This window comes from Prionailurus viverrinus, chromosome F2 (assembly GCF_022837055.1).
Source record: "Prionailurus viverrinus isolate Anna chromosome F2, UM_Priviv_1.0, whole genome shotgun sequence".
Classification (NCBI taxonomy): Eukaryota; Metazoa; Chordata; class Mammalia; order Carnivora; family Felidae; genus Prionailurus; species Prionailurus viverrinus.
In genome coordinates this window covers 83389495-83404977 of record NC_062578.1, presented here as the reverse complement: position 1 = coordinate 83404977, position 15483 = coordinate 83389495, and the positions used below count along the sequence as shown (strand labels likewise).

General features: G+C 61.1%; 2 protein-coding genes across 5 annotated transcripts; both read left to right on the top strand.

Moving 5' to 3' along the window:
* Positions 1 to 213: 213 nt before the first annotated feature.
* Positions 214 to 6097, top strand: VPS28 (VPS28 subunit of ESCRT-I). Of its 3 annotated transcripts, none has more exons than XM_047841672.1 (10): positions 214 to 347; positions 2546 to 2613; positions 3238 to 3266; positions 3379 to 3416; positions 3708 to 3797; positions 4564 to 4669; positions 4791 to 4892; positions 5439 to 5492; positions 5605 to 5696; positions 5784 to 6097. In XM_047841672.1, exons 2-10 carry the CDS (start codon positions 2577 to 2579, stop codon positions 5899 to 5901), a joined length of 666 nt encoding a protein of 221 aa, XP_047697628.1. In that variant the 5' UTR covers positions 214 to 347; positions 2546 to 2576; the 3' UTR covers positions 5902 to 6097. The 3 variants fall into 3 exon arrangements, with proteins under 3 accessions (XP_047697628.1, XP_047697627.1, XP_047697626.1); XM_047841671.1 differs by lacking the exon at positions 214 to 347 and adding an exon at positions 382 to 417; XM_047841670.1 differs by lacking the exon at positions 214 to 347 and adding an exon at positions 1165 to 1307.
* Positions 6098 to 10451: 4354 nt separating this feature from the next.
* Positions 10452 to 15160, top strand: SLC39A4 (solute carrier family 39 member 4). 2 transcript variants are annotated; one of them, XM_047841669.1, is made up of 12 exons: positions 10452 to 10978; positions 11473 to 11757; positions 12224 to 12419; positions 12536 to 12687; positions 12777 to 12948; positions 13243 to 13415; positions 13573 to 13710; positions 13791 to 13913; positions 14122 to 14176; positions 14315 to 14467; positions 14574 to 14761; positions 14853 to 15160. In XM_047841669.1, exons 1-12 carry the CDS (start codon positions 10781 to 10783, stop codon positions 14979 to 14981), a joined length of 1962 nt encoding a protein of 653 aa, XP_047697625.1. In that variant the 5' UTR covers positions 10452 to 10780; the 3' UTR covers positions 14982 to 15160. The 2 variants fall into 2 exon arrangements, with proteins under 2 accessions (XP_047697625.1, XP_047697624.1); XM_047841668.1 differs by lacking the exons at positions 10452 to 10978; positions 12224 to 12419 and having other exon boundaries at positions 11451 to 11757.
* The last annotated feature ends 323 nt before the right edge of the window (positions 15161 to 15483 follow it).

Sequence of the window (15483 nt, the reverse complement as noted above, 5' to 3'; positions counted from 1 at the left end):
GCTGTAGGGGAGCTGAGAGCCCGCTGGAACTGGGGGCAGCTCTGGTCATTTGGTGGTTACGCGGAGAGGGCAGTCTCCTTTCCCGGAGCCCCTTCCCGCCTGTGGGTTGTACGGCCGCGGGCGTGGCCAGGAGTCGGGACGCGCCCATTTCCGGGTGCGCAGGCACGGACGTCATGGTGGTAGTCGATTGGGAGGGAGGTGTGCTCAGGGGCAGACCTTGGTGATCGAGCGTAGATTGCGGGAGCTAGGGGTAAATGCGTGCGCAGGCGCAAACGTCAAAGAGAGCGCCGAGCGGTCGATTGGGAGCGCGGCGCCGCGGGTCCCCCCGACCGGCAGAGCGAGCGCAGGTACCCCGGGCCGGGTGGGGCGAACTAGGAAGGGCCAGCTGAACCGGATGGGAAAAGGCCGCTGGGCTAGGTCCGTGCGCGTCGTCTTGTCGCACAGGGTCCCCCTCGCGCCCAGGCACCTCGTTCCTCATCTTGGGGTAGTCTCTTTAGTCCCGGCCCCGCCCGGCGTTGCGAAGCCGTTTCCCCGGGCTTGACGCCCCTGAGAGCGGCGTTCCCAGCGGGCGGGAGCCCCGGGTGTGTCCCGCGGGTGCCGGTCCGTCCCGAGCCGCACGCGGACCCCGCGTGCACCCTCCGCATCCGGTCGGGCCTCACCCCCTCGGGGCGCCTCATTGCTCGCTTGGACCCGGGGGCAGCCTGGGCGGCATCTACACAGTCAAATGTGGGCATTATCTAGAAACTCGCTTTTCGGTTCAGTGTCCGGCCTCTGAGATTTAGCTATATGTTCGTTTGTAGCTAGGGGACATTCGTTTTCGCGACAGAGTGGAATCCCACCGTAGAACTGCAGGCGCTTTCTTTCCTTTATTTCTCCACTGTTCAGTCCTCTCCGCCCGGGCGCCCCCTCTTAGAAGCTTCGGACGGGTTGCTGAGTAGTCTCCCAGCTGCCACCCGCTGGACTTCTGTAATGCATCTGCCTTCCCTGACAAGATCCCTCCCTCGGAGACGTGCTCCTTAACCCTTTCCCTCTGGTCCCTCTGATCCCTGGGTACCCTAGGGCTCCAGCCTGGGCTGCTTTCTCTCTTCGTTCCCCTTTTAATCGTCTCCTGTGTGACGCCACCTACCCCCAGTGTCGGGCGTCAGCGGTGCTAGCTAGCCTGGCCTCTCCTCTGGCCTGAACTGCCTCAGCACACCCTGGATGACTGTGGAGCCTCTGGAACCCCACACAACAGCGCCAGGGCGAGCGTTCCTGGGAGCCTGCTCCTTTTCCATCTCTTCCGACTCAGCTCACGTGACTGTCATTGGGTCAGAAATAGGGGACTTGTTCTTGATTCCTTTTCAACTAACCTTCTGTTTCAAATACTTCTTCAGTGGGTTTGGTTTCACGTCCAAAGCATGGCTGAAACTGACTCTAGGCACTGCATCAACTACCTGAGTGGGCAGGACCCTCCCAGCGGCCTCATGCTTTTGTTCTTTCTCAGCCCACTTCCCCCCTGGGAGCCCCAGGAGCTTATGTTTAATCTGTCAGTGAGTCCCGCTGCGTTAGTATAAAACTCAGTTCTGATCGCCAGAGCTGTGTACCTTGGTTCCGCCTCCATCCTCATTCGGAAAGCTCTGTCCCCCGCTTGTCTATCCCTCTCACTGCATTCCTCTGAAAGGCCTTGTGTTATTCACGCTTTTCTCTCTGCCCAAATGCTGCTCCCCTGGTCTTCTGAAACTTGCCACCTTCTTATCTTCTGCCTTGCATCCTTCAGTGCGCCCCCACCCCTCGCCACTGGTCTCTCCTCTCCTGAGATGCTCCTCAGCACCCACTTCCTCCTGACAGTCTCTAGGGCAGAACTGGTGTTCTCACCACAGCACATAACACCTTGTGTGTTCATCACTATGATGTAGGCAGGCCAGGTCCAGGGGCTCAGAGGGGGTCCCTGCTGGACCAGCCAAGAGGGTCCTTACCTTCACACAGGTTAGAAATCAAATGTGAGCCTGAAGGAAGTGAGAACAGAGTTTATTGAATAGCATAACTGACAGAGCATAGCAGAGGGAGCATCTGGGAAATTCGGAAAGCAAAGAATAGTGAGTCTCTGATTGGGGTCAGGAGTTTTTATTGAGGGTTATGTCCTCTCAGGCATCCAGACATTGGTCAGGACAAAGACATATCCTGGGGGTCTTGACATCAAGATGTCTAAAGTCCCATGGCAATGGCCTGGAATATGTACAGGACAGCCTTGCCCGGTCACTCTTCAGATGTTATCTACTGTGCTGACTCCAAAGAAATTATTAACTTCTTGACCTTTACAAGGTAGACATACATCGTTTGTGCTATAAGGCATGTGCAAGGCAGGGGTACAGGTGCTAGCAAGAATAAAAGCAGAATAGGAAGCAAAAAAGCAGATATTCATGAAGTTCTTCAGTTCCCCTATCTCAGCTATCTCTTGTCTGACTCTGACTCTGCTGAGGGCATGGAAGCTCTTCATGAGGTCCAGCACATGAGACCCAGGGGCATTAGGGGTCACCTTTGATTTGGCATTGGCTCTACTCCCCAGGTCTCTGCTGTGGCCACCTGAGCCCTACAAGATGTTTCACGGGATCCCAGCCACTCCAGGCATGGGAGGTGAGTGTGGCCCAAGCTGGACCCAGGGACCCAGAGGGTCCAGGCTTTCAGGCCCTGCTGCAGAGGCCAAGGGTTGGGGGGGTGGGGGAGGAGCTATAAGTGTCTCCCCCATACAAGCCTCAGTGGGCAGCTAGGGACTGGTGCAGTTTATCACCAGGGGGCCCAGAGATGACCTCCAGGTGGGACCCACTTGGCACAAAGGTAAGAGCTTTAGTGTGGCTGGAACCTCAGGGGGTCCTGGGTATCCTGGAGTCAAGCCAGGGGAAAGGTCACAAAGCATGTGACAAACATCATTTGTGCCCTGTCCCTGCACCGTAAGCAAGGTGTGGTGACCCTGCTATAGAGTGAGGTAACTGAGGAGCAGCAGTGGAATGAGGAGCCAGGCCTGGCATGTGTCTCCCTGGCTCCAGAGGAGTGTCGTGTGCTCAGGTCCCCCACCCCGCGACAAGTTGGTGGGCTGCTGGGAGTAGAACTCTATCTTCCAGTTCCCTCTGGGCTCTTTGGGATGTTTCACAGGGTGAGGCCTTGGGTGGGCTAATTAAATGGGGCTGGGATTAGGGCCAGTGGACAAGCCCCCTGGGGTTGCCTTTGGGGCCAGCTTGCTAGCTCTCTGCTCTGTTGCAGCCCCTGGAAACAAGCCGGAGCTATATGAGGTGAGTGGCAGATGTCCACCTGGCCAGCATTGGCCAGCGCCTGTGTGAGCCTCACCTAGACCCCGCAGCCACCCTGGTACCATGGGCTGACACGCTGTCCTCTCTCCAATAGGAGGTGAAGCTGTACAAGAACGCCCGGGAACGGGAGAAGTGAGTCCCGCCCCTGGACTGCCCCCACCCAACACACACTCTCACACACACACACACACACACACACACACACACACCATGTTCACCTGCCTCCCCTGAGTAACTTCCCCCAACCTCTGGACCACCCCCATTCTGGGGTCAGGCTGGCGAAACAGTTCCCAAGGAGCCTCTGCTGGGGCGGGGAGGGGAGAGGCCGCTGAAATGCAGAGCTCTGCCACAGCTTCACCCTGGGAGGGCTAGTGCCCTCCCTGGGCTTTGGTAGCCGTGGCCTGATGGACACACTATCCTCAGATATGACAACATGGCGGAGCTGTTTGCGGTTGTGAAGACAATGCAGGCTCTGGAGAAGGCATACATCAAGGACTGCGTCACCCCCAACGAGTGAGAGCCCACTGACCTTGCACCGGTGATAAGAGCCAGTCTGTGGAAGCTTGTTTCTGCCTTCCAGGGCATGGGTGCTCAGGAGGAAGCAAGAGCAGGGGTCTGAGGCCTGAGCTGGGGATTCGTATGAATCCTGCCTCCTCCAGGCTGTGAGGGGCTCCACTCCTGTGGGAACCACCCAGCACAAGGAGGCTGCCCCTGGGTGCTTGTGGCTTTGGCACCGTCTCAGCCAGGAAGTCCTAGTCGTGGTACAGAAGTGTCTCAGGAGGAGAGACCTGTCTACCACCTTGGTCGGGGGTTCCCCCTGTGCCGGGGGCTCTCCCTGGGCACAGATGTCCTCATTGACAAAAGGGCTTCAGAAGGCAAGCAGAAGGGTCAGGGAGATCAGCATGTGAGGCGATGTTGGCCAGGCCTGGCACTTAGGAGATACACGGGGCCTTTGTTCAGTGAGACAGGCCTGCCTTGTAGGTCCACAAGCTGTCGATGTGGAGGTGTGGCCAGTGTATTCCAGAAGAGGGGGCTGGCCAGGCTTCTGCCTGGGTCTGGGCTCATCCCGTGTGGCAGCCAGCCATATTTGGGCCACTTCCCTCTTCTGCTTACTGTCCTCCCAAGGTCTTGTATTTAGACTCCAAGGGAAGCCTCAGCCTTCGTGGCCCATCTCTGATCTCTCTGAGAGCTGCCCTGTGTCTGGATGGGCCGAGAGAGAGAGAGGAGGTGTGGGCAGGGCTAGCCTGTACTGAGGGCAGCAGCCTGGCCCTCTCCCTAGGTACACTGCAGCCTGTTCTCGGCTCCTGGTCCAGTACAAAGCCGCCTTCCGGCAGGTTCAGGGCGCAGAAATCAGCTCCATTGATGAATTCTGCCGCAAGTTCCGTGTGAGTGAGCTGGCCCCTCCATTTCCCGGGGAACAGCAGGCGGGAGGTGTGGGTGCTGTTGGGGAGGGTCTGGCCACCTGCCCCGTGAGGCCCAGTACCCATGGTACCCGCCCTCCCTCAGCTGGACTGCCCACTCGCCATGGAGAGGATCAAAGAGGACCGTCCTATCACCATCAAAGATGACAAGGGCAACCTGAACCGCTGCATTGCAGACGTGGTCTCGGTGCGCTCCCGCGGCCTCGGGGAGCTATGAGGGGCCAGGGGGGCTCCTGCGGCCTCGGGGGCCTACGAGAGGTCAGGGGGGCCAACGCTGCCTGCTGTGGCCACCGTGTACACAGAAGCCCGGGGCTCCCAGGGCTGCGCAGCCCTCACACACACCGGGAGGGGGTCTTCATAGTTAGGAATGAGGGGTGGGCAGGACCTTCTCCCTGGGCAGCATCCAAGAGAGACCCCTGTGGGAGGCACCGAGGGTCAGTGCAGCCAGGGTTCCCATGCACCCACAGCTCCAGGAGGCCTAGCCAAAACCCTGTGGGCCAGGTGGCATAGAGGAGAGCTCATGGGCTATGGGAACAGGGGGGTCCAGCAGGGACCCAGTGACCAGATAGCCAAGGAGAGAGGCTGAGGAGGGAGACAACGGGCCAGACGGGCTGGGTGGGGGCTGACCTGGGCCTGGCCCCGCAGAGGAACCAGGCCCGAGAGCTGCAAGGAGTCCCCCACCCTGAGCCCCTACGGCGGGTCTGTGGTACCTCACACACACACTTCTTCCCAGCTCTTCATCACGGTTATGGACAAACTGCGCCTGGAGATCCGTGCCATGGATGAGGTGCGGCTCCCGGAGGGGACAGAGGGATGGAGGGGTGGCTTGGAGAAGGGAGTGGCAGGGGCGGGGGTAGGAGAGGGTTCCTGGCAGAGGAAGCCGAGCGTCCTGTCCACAGATCCAGCCTGATCTGCGGGAGCTGATGGAGACCATGCACCGCATGAGCCACCTGCCCCCCGACTTCGAGGGCCGCCAGACCGTCAGCCAGTGGTGAGCATCCCTGCCCGAGACTTCCCTGCCCCGTCAAGGACCCAGAAGCCCCTCCCGTGCACACACCTCAGTGCTGTGCTCCCACAGGCTGCAGACCCTGAGCGGCATGTCGGCCTCTGATGAGCTAGATGACTCCCAGGTGCGCCAGATGCTCTTTGACCTGGAGTCGGCCTACAACGCCTTCAACCGCTTCCTGCATGCCTGAGGCCCCCTGTCCCGGGGTCTGGGGAGGAAGGCTCTCCGGTGGGCCCGGTGGAGGGGCTGCAGCTGCGCTCCACGCTCGACCCCTGGATGGTCTGCATGCGCCTTGCTGTTCATAGCAGCTCCTCCGTCTGTGTGTCCGTCCACCCCAGAGCTCTCTCCCTGCCCTCCCCACAATAAAGATGCTTTCTCACCCCCCATGCCTGCTGTGGCTGCCCTCCCCCAGCCGGGCCTGCCCTGCCTTTTTGTCTTCCCTCTGGGCCTCGGGTGGGATCCTGCCTCGCTGGAGCACAGAGGCTCTGAACGTGCGGCCCGTTCCTCAGGGAAGGGTCTGACGCCAGCTTCCCTGGGTGATTGGGAGCAAGGGCCAGGTAAGGCTTGAATCTGACCACAGAGGAGGCTGCCTTTCACATCCGCTTCCCCACCCTTCACCTGAGAGCTCTAAGCAGCTGGGGGGCCGGAACACTGCTGTGCTGCCCCCGGTACCTCTCCCTGCCCTGGGGGACGCCACAGGCCAGCGCAGGGCCTTGTCCTTGTAGTGGTTCACCGGGGCCCCAGTAGATGACTCACGGGACAGACAGTTTGTCTTGCCCACCACAGAGGGTGTCCCTTGCTCGGGAGCAAGGTCAGGTGGGGGAAGCAACAGTCCTCGGGTGGGGACACGGGTGTTCACAGGCCGATGCTGGCTCAGTTACCAGTGTTTACTGCACCTGCTGCGAGGCCAGGGGCTGTCAACCCTGCAGAAGCCCTGGCCCCCGGCGTCACAGCCACCTCCTCACAGGCAGCTGGCAGCAAGCCACAGACCAAGGCTCTGGATTCCAGGGTGCATCGTGTCACGTTTTGGCGACTATGGCACTGGGATGAGAGACAGGCTAGAGCTTAATTGTAGCATTCCTTTTTCCTAGTAGTACTTCTGGATGTCTGTAGCATTAAAGGCAATTAAGTAAGGTGTGTAGTATTTCGGATGGTGATAAAGTCTGTGTGTCAACTGGCTGCCAGTTGGGGAGGTGCCGTTTTGCACGGGGCAGGTGGTCAAGGATAGCAGAGTCGGCAAGGAAGAGAGGAGTAGAGAGCCATTTGGCAGAAGGGGGGCAGAGAGGCCAGGTGAGGACTTGGGATTGTACCTGGAGCCCCGGATGCCAGCAGGGGCCTCAGAGCGGAGGCGTGCCCCATGTCCTTTGGGTCTTAGTAGGGAAAGACAGCAGAGAGCGGCGACTGGCATGGGGGGCCTGGCCCGGTGGGGGTTGGGGGGGCAGAGAAGGGTCCTTCGGTTCTGGGTGTGGGCCGTGCTGTGTGTCACACCCACAGTGTTTGCTGCTGGGCTGGATGCGGTGTGCAGTGAACACCCAGGCCTTGCACTAGAACAGCTAGACGGAGGAGCTCCTGTGGACATGTGGACACCTGCACCCAGAGGGGCTCCGTGAGGGTGTGGCCAGAGCTGTCGGCACAGGCGGAATCTAATTGTGTCAGCTGGCCAAGGGCATCAGGTGGGTGGCTGGACATCAGAAGCTGGAGTTTCAGAATGAAGGAAGTGAACACGATGAAGGCTTTTTAGTTCCATGGCAAAAACTCACTCTGATAGGTGCCAGGAACTGTACCCAAGAGGCCCTGGGACTGGTACTGTCACACTTGGAGGTTGGGGATAGAAGCACCACAAAGGAGCGGAAGAAGGGATGGCTGGGGCCAAGGAAACCCAGAGACGCCCTAGCCGCGGACAAGCAGCTGGGTCCAGGGCAGACTGAGATGGGGAAACTCGCCACTAAGAGGCCTGGGGAGCCCTTGGGGACTTTGACAGGATTGGGGGGGGGCTTCAGGGGAGCCTGGAAGAGACTGCCAGTGCCAGAGACCCCAGATCCTGATGTCGATGGCAGCTGAAGGGGCAACGGAGGTTGTTTTGGTCGATACGGTTTTTTCTTTTTGTTGTAATTAAGCGCAACATAAAATTTGCCTTTTTTGGTAAAGATTTTATTTTTTGTGTGTGGGGCTTGAACTCCACAACCCTGGGATCAAGAGCCACACGCTTTAGGGGCGCCTGGGTGGCACAGTCGGTTAAGCGTCCGACTTCAGCCAGGTCACGATCTCGCAGTCTGTGAGTTCGAGCCCCGCGTCGGGCTCTGGGCTGATGGCTCAGAGCCTGGAGCCTGCTTCTGATTCTGTGTCTCCCTCTCTCTCTGCCCCTCCCCCGTTCATGCTCTGTCTCTCTCTGTCCCAAAAATTAAAAAAAAAATTTAAAAAAAATTAAAAAACGTTGAAGAGCCACACGCTTTACCGACGGAGCCAGCCAGGCGCCCCGACCATTTTAAACGTTTTAAAGCTCAGCGGCATGAAGTACACTAAGAATGCTGTACAGGGGCGCCTGGGTGGCGCAGTCGGTTAAGCGTCCGACTTCAGCCAGGTCACGATCTCGCGGTCCGGGAGTTCGAGCCCCGCGTCAGGCTCTGGGCTGATGGCTCGGATCCTGGAGCCTGTTTCCGATTCTGTGTCTCCCTCTCTCTCTGCCCCTCCTCCGTTCATGCTCTGTCTCTCTCTGTCCCAAAAATAAATAAACGTTGAAAAAAAAATTTAAAAAAAAAAAAAAAGAATGCTGTACAGCGATCACCACATCCAGACAGAAACTGTCCTCAGTAAACACTAGCTCCCCGTTCCCCTTCCCCAGCCCCTGGCCGCCACCATCCTGCCTTCTGTCCCCAGATTTTGACTAGGTGCCTCCTACAAGTGGAGTCATACAGGGTTTATTTTTTTGCGATTGGCTTATTCATGTTGTACATGTGTCAAAAAATTTTTAAAGTGCTATCCCCAATGCGGCGCTTGAATTCACGACACTGAGATCAAGAGTCACAGGCTGTACCAACTGAGCCTGCCAGATGCCCCTAAGTTTCCTTCCTTTTTAAGGCTGAGGTCGCCCTCCCCCCACCCCCCATTCAGGCTCGATGGCACCACAGTGTGATATCCCTGGGTCCTAAGGAGGGGCTGGGGCAGAGGAGATAGGAAGAGCCTGACAGGGTTCCCGTTATATCACGTAGACCGTATTTCATTCATCCATCCATCCTTCAGTGGACACCTGGGTTGTTGCTGTGTTTTGGAGGTTGAACTAGTGCTGCTGTGGACACAGGTGTGTTTGAAGACAGGAGGGACTGCAGTGTGCGTGTTGGATGATGGGATGGTGTAGGAAGGGCCCAGGGACACGAGAGGGTGCAGCACCCAGAGGGTGACCCCAGCACCAGGGAGGGGGCAGTCAGATGTGCAGGGGCACTGGTGATGCCTTCTGTGGCCGCTCTGGGCTGGGATGGAGGGCATCTGCTGGGAGGGGTGGAGGGTGCATGAAGCAAAGGAATATGGGCCAGCATGAAGTTCCTGAGGTCAAAGGGGGCTGCCCCAGGGAGTGCAAGCCACAAGCCTCAATGGCTCAGGCAATTCTGCCACTCAGCCCAGGGACCTGGGAAGGCCAGCCTAGGCGGCTGGTCTGAGATCTTTGCCCAGAAGTAATAGACCCTTGAGCAGTGGGTGGCCTGAGGCAGCAGCCAGGTCCCCAATTCCTGCTGCAGCCAGCCCCGTGGTCCTAGTGCAGTGGGGTAGGAAAAAGGCCAGTTTGTGCCTACAGTCTTCAGAGTGCCTGAATCTCTCCAGCTTCCCTCCTTGCTGACTCAGGGTTCCAAGAATCATCCAAATCCCTGGCAGGCTCTTCCTATCTCCTCTGCCCCAGCCCCTTCTTAGGACCCAGGGGTATCACACTGTGGTGCCATCCAGCATGAATGTGGGGGGGTGCGGGGGCGACCTCAGGCCCAGGACTCTGCCCTCAGCATGATGCCCTGCCCTGGGCCCACGGGACTCTGGGGACAGAGTCCCTTGGGCCTTGGCTCCCAGCTGCCCCAGGACTTCACCTCTTCCATCCCAACCACACCTCACAGGGCTCAGGGTCAGTGGCCAGCTGAACCAGGTGGGGAAGGGGACGCCCACACACTCCCTCCAGGAAGCAAAAAAAAAACCCCACAAAGGCTGCCCTGAGACCTGGCCAGGGGTGCGAGCTGGCTCCCTGGGGCCTGCCCCTCCCCTGCCAACCAGGCAGAGATAAGCCAAGAGGTTCAAAGGCCAGAGACGGAGCCAACAGGGAGGGGCGGGTGCAGAGCTGGCAGTCACAGCCCTCCCTGGAGCCCCTGGGCCTGGAGCTTGGGATCCTGCCCCACTTCCTCCTGCCAGGAAAGCCCAAGAGACCTCTGCCAGGAGGCAGCAAGCAGAAGGCCCGGTGGGCTCCCCTTGCGTCCTGTGGGGATTTGGCCATTTCCTCAGGCATTTTCCCCAGAGTTTGGGAAGGGGAGGACGACTCCCCAACGCATGGGAGAAGAGGGCCCCACCTCCCCACCCCCAACTGGGACCTAAGGCTGAGGGTGGGGTGAGGGTGTCTAAGCTGCCTGAACCAAGGAAGCCAAGCAGGGAAAGGGCTGGGAGGGGAGTGGGGCAGGGGTGTGTTCAGGCCTCTCAGGTGGAATGTTGGGGACCTCTGGCCCAGGCCCCCCTTGTTGGCGGCAGACCTTAGAGAGAGGGTTACCCCTCGGGCATAGAAAACGCAGCCCTGCCCCACAGTTCTGCAGAGCCACAGACAAGCTAGCCGATGCCCAGGCTGTCCTTGCAGAGGAAGGGGCCCAGCTCTTGCCCCCCACGGGCAGTGGCTCCAACCTCGGGGAGGACCTGTGGCTGGAATGGTTAACCTGAGGTGCCTCAGTCAGCCAATCACAGAGCCCTGCAGGAAAAATACCTGGGAGAGGTCCTCACGCGTTCGGGCGGGTCAGAGCCCAGCCCCAGTCCGGCCCTAGGCAACCCGAGAGCCCCAGCCAGCCCTGGCGTCAGCGGCCTCCCCAGAGCACAGAGTGCACAGGGGCCTCAGCATGACCATGACAGTCCTGGTTCGACTCCAGCTGGGGCTGCTGCTGTCTGTGCTGATGGTGACCATGGTGGCAGCTCAGCCTACCCGTCTGCTGACCTTGCTGTCCTCGGGCCAGGGTGTTCTGGACCGTGTGGAGCTGGGCAGCCTGTTAAATACACTGGCGGACCGTGTGCACTGCGCCGACGGGCCGTGTGGAAAGGTAATTGCCGCACCCGATGGGTCCCCCAGCCCAGGCCCGCTCCGCCCCAGGGCTGGAAGCAAAGGGCCTGGGCAAACTCCAGGAGGCGGGCCGAGGCGAGGCGGGTGGCCAAGCACCCAGGCCCTGCCTGCAGGCCAGCGCCCACCTTCCTCTGCTCTGAGTTCAGACAGGCCTGCGCTCCCAGGATCGGGGGCTGTGACGGAAACATATAGCTCCAGGATCCCAGGGCCGCCTCCTCCATCAGTCCCCAGGCCATCAAACTGGCAGTGGTTCCGGGAAGAAGCCACCCTGGGATGGGTGGACCACTGCCCCGAGCCCGTGTGTGTGTGTGTGTGTGTGTGTGTGTGTGTAATCGAGAGGGTGGTGACGGTGGGAGTGTGTGAAAGAGTGATGGTGGAGGGGTGGGTGGGAGAGGGGAGGGCAAGACCAGTGTGTGTGGGCCCCACAGGGAAGCAGGCAGCTTCCTGACCATAGGCACCTGTCTCTGCCCATAGTGCCTCTCTGTGGATGATGCCCTGGCCCTGGGCAGGCCTGAGAAGCCAGGGCTCCCCGGGGGGGCAGTCCTGGAGCACAGGCACATCGCCCGCTTCAGTGCCGCCGCTGCCCTCTACCTCAGTGACCCCAAGGGCACATGTGCAGATGTCCAGGCTGGCCGCTGGGCCACCCGTGCTGACCATCTCTTGGCCCTGTTGGAGGGCCCCAAGGCCCTGACCCCAGGCCTGAGCAGGCTGCTGCAAAGGATTCAGGCCCAGGCTGCTGGCTGGCCTGCTGCAGAGAAGGTGAGGGCCTGCGTAGGTGGGGCAGAGGGACTAGATGGGGAAGACCTAAGGGGATCCATGGAGAAAGGAGGCCACTTAGGGGGTTGGGCCTGGCTGCAGTGGGCAGAACATCCCAAGCCTTCCTGGACACCTGGGGGAGTCTGGGGACCTACTTGGGAGGTTCAGGGATCACAGATGGATGTCCGGCACCACTCAGGACAGGGACCTGGGGAGCCCCCGGGGCCCTCATCAGACAGGGGCTGAGAAGAATCCTGGGCCCATAGGGAGGGCCCTCGGGGAGGGGTCAGACCCAGCACAGGCCGTAGGCTGGCAGGGTTAGGTGGTGGTGCTCTGAGAAGCCTGATCTGGCACCGTGTTAGGGCGGGTCTCGGGGTCGGTGGCATGCAAGGGCACTAGGGTTGATGGTCGAGCTGGAGGCCAGGAAGGCCGCCCTGCAGGCAAGGCTGAGCCCTGACCCCTCCCCCAGGCCTGTGTGGACCTGCCCCAGCTGCTGGAGGAGGCAGCAGGGGCAGGAGCTCCCAGCAACCCTGGCCTGGTCCTGGCCGCCCTGTTGGACCATGTCAGCAGTGGGTCCTGTCTCCATGCCCTGCCGACCCCCCAGTACTTTGTAGACTTTGTGTTCCGGCAGCACAGTGGCGAGAATCCCAACATCACACTGGCTGGTGAGGCTGTGGCGGGGCCAGAGAGTTGGGAGTACCCTGAGTCCCCGACCTCCATGTCCTTGGGGAGGGCAGGCCTGGAGCCCATACACACTTTGTGATTCTGTCCCCCCTGCCAGAGCTGGAGGCCTTGATGCAGCGCCTGGGGGTAGGGAGAGTGGCGGAGACACCCAGCGACCACAGCGACCATGGTCATCTGGGAAAGGGGGCCAACCACCAGGGCCCTGTGCCCCCTGCCACCCCTAACGGCAGCTCCAGCATGTGGGACACAGTGAGCAGCCCATGCACCACCGTCCTGGGGAGAGGTGGGGGCTCATGGGTCTGCTCAAGTCCCTGACCCCCTTTCCTGCCACCCCTCAGGTATGCCTGAGTGCCAGTGAAGTGATGGCCGTGTACGGGCTGTCTGAGCAGGCGGGGGTGACTCCAGAGCTCTGGGCCCAACTGAGCCCGGCCCTGCTCCAGCAGCAACTAAGTGGGGCCTGCAGCCCCCAGTCCAGTCCCCCCACTCAGGACCAGCTCAGTCAGGCGGAAAGTGAGTGCCTGCCTCCCCAGTTGTGCCTGCTTGCCGTACCCATCGGTGCTGGGTGCCGGTGCCACAGAGGTGGGGCCTCACAGGGAGGAGGAAGTGGCCGCTGGGGTCACAGGGAAGTGTGGGGGCCTAGATGGGTAGAGGATGGGGCTTCAAGGGTTAGCGTAAGCAGAGGAATGGCCGGAGCCTGACCACCTGCATCCCTGGTGAGCCGGCTCCTGGGCCCTGCTTGGACACCCTCCCCTGGGAAGCAAGAAAGGCTCTCATCTCAGCCCTGTGGCCCCGCTCCCTCTCCAGGATATCTATATGGCTCCCTAGCCACGCTGCTCATCTGCCTCTGTGCCATTTTCGGCCTCCTGCTTCTGACCTGCGCCACCTACAGCGCTGCCTCCCACTACATCATCCAGACCTTCCTGAGCATGGCTGTGGGTGCACTCACTGGGGATGCCGTCCTCCACTTGACACCCAAGGTCAGCCCGCTGCCCCTCCCTCCCCAGACGGGAACTTCCCTGCCCAGTCCTTCGAGGCCCATCCTCCTGGAGCCCTTCCTGCCTCCCTGGCCTCTCCGTCCTTGTCCCCAGGGGTGGGTGGGGTGGGGGAGGCCTTAAAGCCCCCTTCCCTCCCCAGGTGCTAGGGCTGCACACGCACAGCGGGGAGGGCCTTGGCCCACAGTCCACCTGGCGCCTTGTGGCCATGCTGGGTGGCCTCTACACCTTCTTCCTGTTTGAGAACCTCTTCAACCTCTTGCTGCCCCTGGACCCTGAGGTCAGGTGGGAGCTGGAGGTGGTGGGTGGATGGGGCGGAGTCATGGAGGCCCATTGGGCCCTGAGCCACTGTCCCCACAGGACTCAAAGGATGGGCCCTGCAGCCACAGCCACGGTGGCCACAGCCACGGAGTGTCCCTGCAGCTAGCGCCCAGCGAGCTCCGGCCGCCTAAGCAGCCCCACGAAGGCTCTCGCGCAGACCTGGTGAGCTGGCCCTTCCCCAGTGTCTCCATCCCACATGGAGTTTCCCCTGCAAGAACCCCTTTCTGCCCCCGCCCCCGCCCCCGCCCCGCCTCCACCCCAGCGCTTCTGTCCATGGGCTCCTCTGTTGCCGATCAGGAGACCCAGCCCCGCCACGCCCCTCCTCACCTCCCTGCCCAGGGGCTCATCCACACGGACCTACCCCCTCCAGGTGACAGAGGAGAGCCCGGAGCTGCTGAGCTCGGAGCCCCGGAGACCGAGCTCAGGTGAGCCCCGAGGGAAGCCCCAGAAGGATTAGGGGCTACGGATTTGTGCAGAGCGCCAGCGCGGGCCTGGGGAGCAGAGGTGGGGGCGCCGAGGTGGGGGACCAGGTCGGCGCCCACCCACGTCCACCACACCCGCAGAGCTGAGATTGCTGCCCTACGTGATCACGCTGGGCGACGCCTTGCACAACTTCGCCGATGGGCTCGCCGTGGGCGCCGCCTTCGCGTCCTCCTGGAAGACCGGACTGGCCACCTCGCTGGCCGTGTTCTGCCACGAGGTGCCACACGAGCTAGGTGAGCAGCGCGAGGCAGGGCCTGGGGACCCGGCCGCCGGCCAGGGGCGGGGCCTGCCCGGCTGTGGGCGGGCCTCTCGACCTGACCCCAGATCCGCCCACCCCAGGGGACTTCGCTGCCCTGCTGCACGCGGGGCTGTCGGTGCGCCGGGCTTTGCTGCTGAACTTGGCCTCAGCGCTGACTGCCTTCGTCGGCCTCTACGTGGCGCTCGCTGTCGACGTTGGAGAGGACAGTGAGGCCTGGATCCTGGCGGTGGCCACTGGCCTCTTCCTCTACGTGGCGCTCTGCGACATGGTCAGGACCGAGGGCGGGAGTCGGCTGCCCTGGGGGTGAGCCGAGCAGGGGCTCAGAGCTGGTCGCTCACCTGTGCCTACCTCCTCCTCAGCTTCCAGCCATGCTTCATGTGCGGGACCAGCGGCCCTGGCTCCTCTTCCTGCTGCACAACATGGGTCTGCTGGGCGGCTGGACCGTCCTGCTGCTGCTGTCGCTGTATGAGGACAACATCACCCTCTGATGCCCACCCCCCCTACTCTCGGGCCCTTGATGCTGGCTGCTGGCCCCCTGGGCTATCTCAGCTCCTTGGGTCTGCTAGCCAGTGTGGAACCTGTAGCTGGGTACCCAGAGAGCCCCAGGCCTTTGAGAGTCTCCCTCTCACATGCCCCAGCATCCCTATTCAATAAAAATATTCTTGCCCTTGGAGCCCAGCTGCTTTCCTTGCTGTTAGGGAAGCTTCTCCCACCAAGAAAGGCAGCGGGGCGGGGGGGGGGGGGGCAGTACCTCTCTTTCCCCCTGGGGCTCCGATGAGGCACCAGGAGCCTGTGCTAAGGGATCTCCAGGCAGCCAGCCCCAGTCCTGCGTGGGGAAATGTGGGAGCCCTGTGTGGGGAGTGGACTCAGAAAAATTGGCCAGAGTCTGCAGGTAGCAGGGGGACCCGGTCTCCAATCAGGAATCAGACTTGTTTACTTCTCACAGAAGGGCCGAAACAAGCACCGCGCTCACAGAGACGAGGGTTTATC

Coding starts and splice junctions, on each gene's coding strand:
- VPS28 (XM_047841670.1), top strand. CDS start 1,201: ATGACTGTGGAGCCTCTGGAACCCCACACAACAGCGCCAGGGCGAGCG. Junction 1,308..2,545: donor GCTCACGTGACTGTCATTGG/GTCAGAAATAGG, acceptor TCTACTCCCCAG/GTCTCTGCTGTGGCCACCTG. Junction 3,798..4,563: donor GACTGCGTCACCCCCAACGA/GTGAGAGCCCAC, acceptor CCCTCTCCCTAG/GTACACTGCAGCCTGTTCTC.
- SLC39A4 (XM_047841669.1), top strand. CDS start 10,781: ATGACCATGACAGTCCTGGTTCGACTCCAGCTGGGGCTGCTGCTGTCT. Junction 13,416..13,572: donor TCCTCCACTTGACACCCAAG/GTCAGCCCGCTG, acceptor TTCCCTCCCCAG/GTGCTAGGGCTGCACACGCA. Junction 13,914..14,121: donor AAGGCTCTCGCGCAGACCTG/GTGAGCTGGCCC, acceptor TACCCCCTCCAG/GTGACAGAGGAGAGCCCGGA.